This window comes from Anopheles maculipalpis, chromosome 2RL (genome assembly GCF_943734695.1).
Source record: "Anopheles maculipalpis chromosome 2RL, idAnoMacuDA_375_x, whole genome shotgun sequence".
Lineage (NCBI taxonomy): Eukaryota > Metazoa > Arthropoda > Insecta > Diptera > Culicidae > Anopheles > Anopheles maculipalpis.
The window spans coordinates 30,229,126-30,240,714 of NC_064871.1; the positions used below are offsets into that span (position 1 = coordinate 30,229,126).

Here is an 11,589-nt window from a genome sequence, read left to right on the forward strand (position 1 = left end):
GGATGCTCGTAGGGAAAAAAATTGGCTGCAATGAAGAGGTGGTCGCCGAAACTGAGGCCTATTTTGAGGCAAAACCGAAGGAGTACTACCAAAATGGTGTAAAAAAATTGGAAGGTCATTATAATCGTTGTATCGCTCTTGAAGGGAACTATGTTGAATAATAAAAACGAATTTTGACAAAAAAATGTGTTTTTCTTTGTTAGACCGGGGACTTATCAGCCAACCTGTTATTATTCGAGGTGGAAACTTGGAAAGTAATGGTATGTTCAGCTGTAGATCTAGACTTCAAGAGGATTGTGGTGAATAGTACTCTGACCACGGTTCTTGGCATTTTGATGACTATGTTTAACGATAGCCGATGTTGAGGCACATTGGGAAATGAAGGTTGGACCACATATATTTTTGTTTATTAAGAAAACTTATGATAGATGAGGCTCTAACGAGGGACGCTCTTTTATTTCGATTTTTTTTAGTAGAGATGAATTGCTTTTGAAGTTCGTTCAATTGCGAGGTTTCATCATATATGAAGCTCGGACGACACGCACTTTGACTAAGAAATCTTTGGTAAAGCAACTTCAAATACGAGCCCTCTTGGTTAATAAAACTTAGACTTCTTCTTGGCTTAAGGACCTCCAAGGTCACACCTTCCATCGAAATGGCTTACTGGACTTGTCGATACCCCGTAGTTGGATAGTCAATCCTCACTACGGGGGTACGGACTTGATGGGATTTGAAATACGGTCCTGCCGTTTGAAGACCGGCGCCGCTGTCGCCTACACCACCGGGTCGCCCAAAACTTAGACTTCAAAGCCTATTGATAGATGATCTTTCGTCATAGTCGAAACTCCTTGGACGAGGTGCTCTATGCATAGATAGAAGGGGCTAAGATGTGTTTGTTCCTTTGATACAAAGCTCCTTGAACGTCGCAGATCTTGGCGATTCCTGCTTCCCATATCCTGCTTTTCATGGACATGAATTCTAATTGGTTGATTGATTTTAACGATTTATTTGGGAACGATCGAAAATGTTCAGTCTTAGTCGATCACGCTTATTTTATTTATTGTTAAGTATGACTGCATGTCGCCGTACTGTCACTTAGTCTATCACGTCGTCAGTATATTTTCCTCACTGAAGAATCGTACTTTAATCGTGTGGACTCATCAAATTGTTATGTCCCCGTTACGTTCATGGGTTAATTCTAATTTTACGGATATGTTTAGTACTGAGCAATGAACATATGTGTGATCAGCCTTCAAGAGAATAGACTCGTTGCAAATAGCTTCAAACAGGACTTTGTGTAGTCTGGAGGTCGTGTAATTTAAATGGGTCAGACTTCAAGGGAACTTAGCTAGCAGACAATGTATCAGACAATAAATCATTTACCCTATGTACCCTATTATTTATTGTTGATTTATATTCAAAAAATTAGGTAATTTCTTCTTTGAAATGTGATAAAATTTACGGACGACACAACCAATTGCCATTAAAATAAATTAACTCACAATAATGGTCGACACTGACAGTAGTCTTTGTACAAGTGGTTTGTTTTATTTAAAGTACTGTAATTAATTACTTTTATATCCTATATCGTAGTCATTATTCCACAATGTTCAAGCTTGATTTTCCTTACAAAATAAAGCGCTTGCACAGAGTTGGCTCTGTTCAAGCATTTTCCGTGCTGCTGGTATCCTCTGGCTCGATCATATCCGTACTGACCTCACCGAGAACCTTTTCCTGGTCCATCAGCTCATCGATGTACTTATCCGCTTCGGCATCAGCTACCGTTGTTTCCTGTTCAACCGATCCATCCGCGTCCGCTGTGCTCTGGTCCGCCTCACTTTGCTGGAGTCGTTTAGCTGCTTCCTCTTCCTGTCGCTGCTTCTGTTCCGCTTCGAATTTGGCGAAAAATTGTTCCTCTTCCGCTCGACGCTCTTCTTCGGCGCGTCGGGCCTCCTCAGCTAGCCGCTCCTCTTCGGCCTTCTTTTCCGCCTGCTCTCGTTCACGCTTCAAATGCTTTTCGTACTGATCTTCGGTGGCTCGCAGTTTCAGTTCCCGTTCGCGTGTTTCTTCCGCTACGCTTGGAACGAGATAGCAGTTGGACTCCCTAAAGACAACACAAAAACGGTGGAGGTAGTATGAGCGGATGTAGATTGAATGTCAAACCATTCGGATGCACAAACTTTCGCGACGGCATCGGACCCGATTCCTTGCCAAGTTCCGCATGCCATGGGAAGCAAAACGACTTACTTGTAGACCACCTTCTTGCGATCATTCCACGGCCACACACCGTTCCATTTGTCGGGCTAGAAAGGAAGGATTGCTTGTTAGCTGAAACACGCGCTACAGTGTTGTTTTAGTGTACTCACATTCCTGTTAGCGCGCAGACGATTTTCCCAATCCAGCATCGAACGGTCGGCTTCGTTTACTGAGGAAAAGAAACCATCATCTTGATCAACGGGTGGGGTAGTGGCGATCCTTGCGAAATGCAGGTGGACACGGGATGGGATAGGACATAGACGGGATGAAGCTCATGAGTGGACAGAGAATGGGCTCAGGGAGGAAGGATTGTTCGATTATAAACGTTCGTCGTCAGTTTGCCCTGTCTAATAGGCACCGTAATGATCATGAAGATGTAACGTGTTTGTTTTGCGCCTTTTTTGTGAGCTTCCCTTCAAAGTACTTACAAGGTTTAAACCAGTAATCCACTGTCATCTCATCTTCACTATCTTCATCCACATCACTGAAGAAAAAAACAAGAAGCAAAAACATATTGAAATTCACTCACACATCATCTTTAACTATTGTGCTTTTTCATCTGATTGCTCATACCCGCTGACGAAGATCTTCACCGTGCGTCCCGATTCCGCGATTAGCTCCTGTGCCTGCGCAAGTGTCAGCTTCTCCGCGTGGGTATCGTTAATTTTTGTGATGATATCATTTACCCGAATACCGGCCCGCCGGGCCAACCCTTCACGCTTCACCGAAATCACTGTCAGCGGTTCGAACTGATCGATGCCACCGGTCACCTCGAAACCCCACAGATTGTCCACAAATGACATAACGCGACGATCGAGCTCGGTCGTACCCGAAACACGCACATGATACTCGCAGTTCTTGAACGATTCTATCGGCGGCAGGGCCATCTCCATAGCATCCACTTGCACATCCATTGTGTTGATGTTTGCGTTGAAAGCTTCTGGAAAGCGACCAGAGATACCACTTGAAGTTGAGCTATGGACACTAAGCCGTTAGCTGATGGTTGATGCTTTGTGCTTTGATCGGACACTACCGTTCGAATGAGTTTGCTACGAGTGGGTGCCTTCGTAATGCTTCATTAAATTATCTTCCCACTCAATGTCACCACCGTCAAACGCGAGCCCGATGCACCAAAGCGTGCCCGAACGCGCGCTCTTCCGATACCGAGCAAAACAATTCGATCGGCCCACAATTAACGAGCATCGGGTTATTGCAAACGGGTTATCTAACGCATCGTCTCCTAAGGATGCGAAGCAGAGACCGGGAACGCATATCAACTCAGCTAGCGCGAGGGTGTGTGGTTGAGCTGCTGTCAAGTCATCACAGTATTTTTAATTCATTTCCGACAGTGTTAATCTCGTTCACGATCAATCGATTGTTTCATCGAAATGGGCTATTATTAGCGACACTTCCCGTGTGTTGACGAACCGCACCGACGTGCAAATATTATTCACCTTTCCGGTACCGGTGAGCTTTAGTTCGAATCTGTGCGTGATTTAACAGCAGGTGGACTGTGCAATGTGCCAGTTATTAGGGAGCTTCCTTCCCGTGCTAATGACCGCCGATATCCTTCGTCAAGGCTTCCGTGGGTAAACGTTTAATTGGGGCAACATTGTTTTGTTCATGGCGCCATGTAATGTACTGCTGCGTGGTGGGGCCTTCAACTTTACATTGGGCGTAAGGTTAAAGGCCACGGCAGTTCAAACGCTACCGTGCACTGATTCTTTCTTACCTGTTATATTTATTTAGCAATCGTTATATCGGTGTTATGACATTGCGAATGAGCTGCGACATTGGTGAGCTGGTGCGAATGAGCGAATGAGCTGGTCCTGGAGGGTTTCCAGCTCATTGGAAAACAATTTCTGTGATTTTTGTGGAATAAATTGGGTGAAATTTATACTGCAATACCGATATGAATTCCAAAAATGTAAAGTATTTAAATTTTACATAAAAAAGATACAGTGAGCTAACACGTAAACACGGGTAACAAATCTCATCCAAACTAGATAATCAAACCGTAAGCAGGAATGACTGTTCAGCAAAGGGTGAATAAAGTCAAACAGTGCAGAACACTCGAGGTTGAAAAAGCGTTTCATGCTGACAGATGACCTGATTTCAAATGTGATAATTAATTTGAGAACACTTTGAAGTAAGATAACAAATCGTTGATTTACTTTGATCAATTTATTAAAATCAAAACCCTATATTTTTCTTCTTGGCTCAACGGACTTCTAGGTCACGCCTGGTCGTCGTCGATATTGGCCGATATCGCGTAGATACATTGTCAGTCCTCTCTATGGGGAGACGAGTCCGGATGGGATTTAAACCCCAGTTCCTTCGAGTACAGATCGGCGCCGCTGTCGCCTATACCATCGGGTCGAAAAAAGCGCTTTTATTTCTACTATCTCTTTGTGGTGAACAAAAAATTTACTCCGAAGGTCTTGACCGTAGCAGCATCTGTATTAATTTTACTCAATTTATTACCTTGAAGTTTCGATCGAACATATTTTTACCAAAATATGTTATTTTACAATGTTCCCCTTAGGAAAAAAATATAATTAAGACTAAAAAATAAATATTTGATCAATCGAAATTTGATCGTCAATGGACAGTTCTATATGTACTGCAAATAACCTTGATCGTTGCTGTACTTTGTTCTACCGTGCAAATAACCCATCAATCCCTCCCGATCGATCTATTATTTTCTTTCGACGAGTGCTTTCTTTCAACGCTTTCTTTGTGCTTTCAACTTTGGCCTTACGCCAGCAAAAGTTGCTCGACGAAAAGATGTTCACGTGGGTCGAACCCCTTTTTTCTATCCATTTGGCAGCAATGTGCGCTAAACGCAAAGTTGTTTATCGATTCAACACTTTCGCAGTTAATAATAAACGCAATGCAACCGGTGTAGGTAAATGGTGTTTTATTTTTATTTTACTTATTTACATAGAAATACCAGTCTCTAGATATACTTGAATAGAAGTGAAGAGAGATAATTCTTCACCGATAGGTGCTATACAATCACGCGATATAATGAAAACAGTGAAGAATGTTGCTGCTAATCAGCAGAACACTAGTATGTAGAATTGAAATGAAAGCTATAAACGAAGCCCTATCTGTCGCAGCCTAAAGACCACCGTTCTTATGAGCGTCCTCGTAGGGCGCAGACGAGTGTGGATAGTAATGGTTTAAATGGTCGATAGAAACACAAACGTAGCATATGGCACGGATGATGTTTGCGAAGTTTTGTTTCATAATACATCATTTTATCTGGGAAAGGATTCAAGGAACGGGAGGCAGAGAACACGGGACATTATTGAAGAAGCGTCTTCAGCAGGGTGATGCACACTGCAGCAGGAACGATAGGTGATTTGGGGGAAGTAGGCCGAATATAGCAGTTTTGGATGAGATCCGATGAGTTGATGATGGGTGCGTGTCCGAGCAAAGGAGAGACGTACAATGAAGAGATACGTTGATTCGGTGGACGGACGTTGTTCGTTGGTGGTGGACGTCGACGTGCGCAGCAAGAAGATGTTTGCAAAAGGTCAGTAACAGTGCCGAAATCAAGCCCAACAACAGGTACACACACGCAAGCCAACAACGGGTTGTCATCAGTAACGTAAGGAAATCGAAAGCACGCGAGAGAGGTAGGGGTGGTGTTTGGTTTTGGGGTAGGTGGTACGGGTGTCAATTTTGATAGAGGAAAACCTTCGACTTGCGAGGCTGGAATATGGTTTCGTCTTTCATTACCTTTCGCACATCTTCTTCGGCTACTACCATCTCCGGGCGCAGCTCTATGCCACTTTTGGGGGGATCCATATCGTGTACCAGTTTGTAGACGTCGCTGTTTCTGATGAAGCTGAGGTCCTTCTCGGGTTTCTGGTACTTGAGGAAGTTAACCCTGTCCAGGAGAAAACGGGCGTGTTAGACATTTTACTCGTTAAACAGACAGAGAGATAAGAGATTTAAACGAAAGAACAGTTAGGTCATGCAGACATTGAAATGGAACGCGACGGTGACTACAAGTACTCTACAACACAGTGATCTTCACACTTTGGAGAAAACTGGCATACTTACCTCGTCCCGAAGTATTACTTAAAAAGCTCACTCTCGAACTTTTCCACCAACAGTTCGCAGTTGGAGAATTTCTTCGCTTTACTCGTTGTTCTTCGGAAAAAGAGAGAGAGAAAAGAACATGTGCACAATGAAGATGATCGAGATGGATCTATGCGGAAGGGTGGCTACTGGAATACTGAGGCATGCAAGTGTCCCTGCTGACGTACCTGTACACGTGCGGTGATTTCGCCTTCCCTTCGGCCCAGTAGTAGTTCCAGAACTTTACCTAAAACATAGAATGTGCTGTTAGACAAGATGATATCGAGATGGATGATGCGAGAACTATTGGCTACATTAGTAAATCCTGTACGTGTAATGGCGGCTAAGGGCACACACTCACAAAGCCCATTAGTGACAGTTTCCACGACGTTAGTAGTAACAACAGCGATGCGTAGTGACATGAAACGAAACTCTGGTGCAAGTCGCACGCAAATGACATATGAGACGGTGGTTACCTGTCGTCGTAACCTAGATGAGGACTTTCGTAGAAGTTGCTACAAAAGAAGAAGACACGAAATGAACATGTGCGAAAACATTACACGACGCAATGGACGGGAAGAAAATACGACTCCATATGGCTCGGTGATGATGACGCCAGGACACGAACACGGATGTCGGATGTCGAGATGAGCGCGCTGAGATAGCTGAAAATTTGGGGACAGGGATAACAGAAAATTGGTATCGACATTTACCCGAGCGTGGTGCCCTGAATAAGTTCCGCCTGCGAGCTGATCACTTCCGCGATGAACTGCTCGTTGAATGCGTCCTTGGCCGTGCGCCATTTGCGTCCACCGGGCAGAAAGATTGGGCGTTCCTGTGGTGTCAGTGGCCCGAACGCACTGACCGCCTTCTTCTTCTTCTTTACCACCTGTAGCTTCAGCTCGTCCTGGACGGCGGTACGGAGATCACCGCTGGCATTGTTTTGACTGGAGCTGTCGGAATCCTGCCGAAGTAATATACATCCAACCGACGGAAAGAAAATACGGGACACAAAACAAGACGAGGAAACGAGCACGTGTTTGTGCAAGACGACACGTCAAGATCAGACATGATCACAGATCGGGCAGAGGATAGTAATAGTAAAAGAAAGAGATAGAGAGCGATTAGAACACACCGACGCACAGATTGACAAACATAAAGACCGGCTACACGGCACGAGTGTCCTTGGTGCTTCTTCACAGAAAAGCAAGTCCCGAAGACTAGCAAAACCACCCATCACCATTGGCATTGGTTAACGAAGTTTTAGCGCGTAGTACATTTATTGCTATTAGTGTACACGTGTTCGAGAGAGCATATAAGTAATGCTGGTAGGTTTACTGTCATACAGAGTGTGTGACTAAAATCGGTGGCAGAAAGTATCTGCAGGTTCGTTTTTCGGAGTATAGATTGTTGAGGTGTGTGGATGGTTGTTGGGTCGTAGTAGTAGTAGAGATAGTGCGTTAAGCTAACACCGCCTGAGATTCGGTGACTATTGGTTCCGAAGCTTCCACTCCGCAGGCCACTAGGTCCTGAGAGATGCGCAATGGTAGTGTAACGTACTCAACTTCCTCCTGCTCGTCCACAAATATTCGATAGCGCTGGGATACGATTGCCCACTCGATCGTTTGATACTTTGGCTTCTTTCGTGTGTCGCAGGTGTTGTTGTTTGCGAGTTGGATTCAGGATCCAGCAGGTTTGCGTTACGGTGTGTAGTGCGTTATTTCGTATGTGTTCGTAGATTAGCACACAAAACACATATGCGTGTCGATCAATTCCCATTCCGACAGGTGGAGATGTGTATGGCAGTAGAGCAGTAATTGAAGAGCAGGAAAAATGTTCCAAACAAAACAAAACGAAAGAAAAAACTTTGATCAAACACTTTGCCGAAATTTTCGCTCATCGCTAACAGTGTGGAATGGGAACTTCACTGTAGATTAGCAAACAGGAGGCCACCAACTGTGTGTTACGCTACAGTTCTAGTAGTGCTAGGTAGTACAGGTATAAGCCACCCCTTTCTGGCTCCACTGGCTTGTGCACCGATGCGGCCACACAATGCAAAAGTGTGCCAACTAACCTTATCGTTCTGGTTGGTCCACTCAATATCGTGCTCCTTCATCCTTTTCTCTAGCTGCGCGAGCTCTTCCTCTGTGTACTGGATGTGTTCGCCTTCGTCAACCGATGAGGACTGATCGGCACCGCTGCTGTTCGCCCTGCTAAACTCGGTCACCTCGAACGTCTCGGACACTTCGGGCACGATGCCTTCCGGTGCCGCCGACTGTTCAGTGCCCTCACCCACAATTGGTTCCGCTTCTGCAAGGTAAGGTTAAACACACTTTCACTCAATAACGCGTCATCGGGGCTCGGGGTGGGTGTTGTGATGTCAGATGATCAGAACGCTTCGTTCGGGTCTGACCCGGTGCGACATGCGCACTTTACACAGTCCACTGCTAAGGACACCACTTGGCATTGGATGAAATAGGTCCTGCAACGAATCTAGTGTCTTTGTTCCCACAACAGGCTACATTGTCGTCGATGAAAGGGAAGATGAACCTAAAAAGCAAGTATACACACACACAAACACAAACACAGCATATCTCTGAATACGGGTATACCTTCCGGTCGGGGTGAGATACTCTTGGATTTCCGTTTCGGTGCTGCCAACGCGGCTAGCTGTTCGGTCAGCGCGGCTATCGTAGCCTGGATCGTATTCGGCAACGCAGACAACGCTTCCAGCTGCTTCTGGACATTCTGCAACTGTTCGCGGAACTCTTCGGTGGGTTCCTCTTCGCTCGGGCTGGTGGTTGCCGCCGGGTCTACACTACCTTCACCTGCAGTGGAAGTATCATTAGCGTTCGTGTCCGACTCCTCTTCACCGCAGTGAACGCCATCGGAGCAGGTGTAGGGACAGGGACAGGGGCCAGGATATTCGTCGGGGTTACCTGTCTTCGGTTCGCCCGGCACGACCGGCTCTTCCACGAGTGTTTTGATCGTTTCCACCTCCACCTCCTGCCGTTCGTTCAAGTACTCGTCGTACATCGGTATCGGTTCCGGTTCCGGCTCGGGTTCCTTAAATTGGTTGTATGGATATGCAATCGTACCACAGCTCAGCTCACAGTGCAACCACTGACAATGGGTCCATCGGGTGGCGCAGGTCGCTTTTAAGCTTACTTCCGCATCGCAAACTCCGAACACTTACCGGTGATTTGGGTGGCTTGTAGTCGGGGGCAATTTTCGGTTTCGGTTGCTTCACAATTCGTACCTGGTAGCGCTCGGTCGGAGGGTTCCGTTCGAGCTTCCGCTCCTCGGGAGTCTTCGGCGGCGGTCGCTGCGGTTTCTGCAGGAAGGTTGTCCACTTCTTGTCCTCCTCCTCGCTCTGCACCAGCTCGCTGTTGAGCGTCTTGAACACTTCGCTCTGCTTGAACACTCCCGCCTTGGGGATCATCTTGTTAAAGTTCACGCTACAACAAGGTGACAGTACAAATTTACAATTAGCATTGTGTGGGCTAAAAGGTGAAGGAAAATTTGACCCTCCCCAACCCCTACAGTCAAGGCATCAGGCAACCTACCCGATCACGTTGTGCTGCTTGAGTACTTCGGCCTCACCCGAGAGGACCTCGGCAATCTGCTCATCGGTGATCGGTATCTCGGGGATCTGTTCGTCGATCTGTTGCTGTCGTTCCTCCTTCGATAGGCCCAGAGGGCATGGGCTGCCAACATTTGGCGTCCAGAACGGTTTCGGTGAGGTGTTAATGTACTCCACCTCACCAGACGGCGTTTTCTCCTTGATGAGACGTTGGGACGGCGTTACATCGCGTGCCCTGCGTGATGGTCATCATACATTGTGTAGAGGATATAGTTTAGCTAGTGAAATATACGCGCCAGGACCTTGTCCGGTCTCTCTCGACTAACCTTAAGATGCCGAGCACGAACTGGTTACCGGCACAGGCCAACAGCTGATGTGCATCGTAATACGACATGTTGCCCGTCGGTATGTCATTGATGCGCATCACCACATCCCCAATGTGCATGCCGACATCTTCGGCGATGCTTCCGGGTAAGATCTGTAAAGTGCACAAACAAGGATTTCATTCGATTGCTTCATACACTAGTGGAAATAGAAAATCTCGAGCACAGAGCAGCACGGTGATCGGTACCATCATGAGGCTCGGTCGATCGATGTCTTGCTGACATTTTAAATCGCTTCGGCGCTATTTTTATCGACGACCCTTCGATCACTTCAGTAGCGAATTTTGAGACGGTCTCTTAATTTGGGTTTCATGTTTTGGGGTTAAATCGTAACGTCTCGAACATTAAGATTTCATTGAGGCAATACCCCGAAAAAAACGAGGTTTAAGTACAATTTCTGAGCAATTTTTCAGAATGTTAGTTTACTGATGGGATGTAAATGATTCTTCCGAAGCATAGGTAATACAGAATCACATTATCATTTTGTAAAGGATCGTTGTCACAACTATAGACGATCACCATCGATTACGCAACAGAAGTCACATACCCTTTTTATGCTAACTTATAACTTATGCTTTTTCTTGTGCATCATACCAACTGGTGGTTTTGTGTACAATTTCTACATTAACTGCGCGATACTCTTTGAAAGGATTTTTAATAACTGTGTAAGAAAAACACTGTCCAAACTCACTTTAACCACCGTCAAAGGCACGTCGAAATCAGCACCACCGATCAGTTTAAAACCAAATGGCGTCGTGTTATCGTAACGAGAGAAGTTTAAATCCAGCACCATGTTGAAAAATAGTTCAGTTAAAGTCCTTTAATACACTGGTATGTCACTACTGTCGTCACAGCCGATGATTCCCTTAGTCTGTCCACGTTGATGAACTCAGCTCACTTTCCCACTCGAGAACCACTCCAACCGATTGCTGCAGGTGAAATGTGCGGAAAAGACGAATGGCAGCTCACGAATGCATTCTACCGATGCAGCTTCGTCTGCCTGCTTAAAGTCAACCAACAATGCTTACGAACTGTCTCGTGATTCTCGGTGCTCGATGTGCTCGATCATATGATCGGGTAACCATCGAACCTGTTCACTCGACTGTTTACAATTTCGAACCCTATCGAGACGGAATTGTGTTCTGAACAGGTAGCACGAGATGATGAATCTGTTAGCAATGCAAGAAGACGGTGGTGGTTTAATTTTGGAACTAACCATGGTGGATGTTGTCTGCGGTGGGTAGTGGGTTTGAGTCTATTCTCGTGGTTCCCTTT

At 45.8% G+C, this 11,589-nt stretch overlaps 2 protein-coding genes across 4 annotated transcripts; both read right to left on the minus strand.

Moving 5' to 3' along the window:
- Nucleotides 1-1,619: 1,619 nt before the first annotated feature.
- LOC126558555 (uncharacterized) lies at nucleotides 1,620-3,179 on the minus strand. 2 transcript variants are annotated; one of them, XM_050214588.1, is made up of 5 exons: nucleotides 2,830-3,179; nucleotides 2,685-2,740; nucleotides 2,367-2,425; nucleotides 2,248-2,303; nucleotides 1,620-2,104 (listed from the first exon to the last, which is right to left on the minus strand). In XM_050214588.1, the coding sequence occupies exons 1-5, from the start codon at nucleotides 3,168-3,170 to the stop codon at nucleotides 1,663-1,665; spliced, it is 954 nt and encodes a 317-aa protein (XP_050070545.1). In that variant the 5' UTR covers nucleotides 3,171-3,179; the 3' UTR covers nucleotides 1,620-1,662. The 2 variants fall into 2 exon arrangements, with proteins under 2 accessions (XP_050070545.1, XP_050070544.1); XM_050214587.1 differs by having other exon boundaries at nucleotides 2,367-2,446.
- A 2,729-nt stretch (nucleotides 3,180-5,908) lies between these two features.
- LOC126557704 (titin-like) lies at nucleotides 5,909-11,129 on the minus strand. Of its 2 annotated transcripts, XM_050213570.1 has the most exons (9): nucleotides 11,006-11,129; nucleotides 10,258-10,409; nucleotides 9,915-10,166; nucleotides 9,545-9,806; nucleotides 9,288-9,414; nucleotides 8,961-9,176; nucleotides 8,423-8,658; nucleotides 7,062-7,312; nucleotides 5,909-6,154 (listed from the first exon to the last, which is right to left on the minus strand). In XM_050213570.1, the coding sequence occupies exons 1-9, from the start codon at nucleotides 11,105-11,107 to the stop codon at nucleotides 5,941-5,943; spliced, it is 1,812 nt and encodes a 603-aa protein (XP_050069527.1). In that variant the 5' UTR covers nucleotides 11,108-11,129; the 3' UTR covers nucleotides 5,909-5,940. The 2 variants fall into 2 exon arrangements, with proteins under 2 accessions (XP_050069527.1, XP_050069526.1); XM_050213569.1 differs by lacking the exons at nucleotides 5,909-6,154; nucleotides 7,062-7,312 and adding exons at nucleotides 6,336-6,420; nucleotides 6,537-6,595 and having other exon boundaries at nucleotides 8,961-9,414.
- Nucleotides 11,130-11,589: the final 460 nt, after the last annotated feature.

Bases quoted from the DNA above. Each gene is read 5' to 3' on its own strand.
- LOC126557704 (XM_050213570.1), bottom strand. From the start codon at position 11,107: ATGGTGCTGGATTTAAACTTCTCTCGTTACGATAACACGACGCCATTT. The intron at 10,167-10,257 runs GTTAGTCGAGAG...ACCATCACGCAG, and splicing joins TTCGTGCTCGGCATCTTAAG to GGCACGCGATGTAACGCCGT. The intron at 8,659-8,960 runs GTATACCCGTAT...CTTACCTTGCAG, and splicing joins TATCTCACCCCGACCGGAAG to AAGCGGAACCAATTGTGGGT.
- LOC126558555 (XM_050214587.1), bottom strand. From the start codon at position 3,170: ATGGATGTGCAAGTGGATGCTATGGAGATGGCCCTGCCGCCGATAGAA. The intron at 2,447-2,684 runs GTAAGTACTTTG...CCGTTGATCAAG, and splicing joins GGATTACTGGTTTAAACCTT to ATGATGGTTTCTTTTCCTCA. The intron at 2,105-2,247 runs GTAAGTCGTTTT...TGTTGTCTTTAG, and splicing joins CGCAAGAAGGTGGTCTACAA to GGAGTCCAACTGCTATCTCG.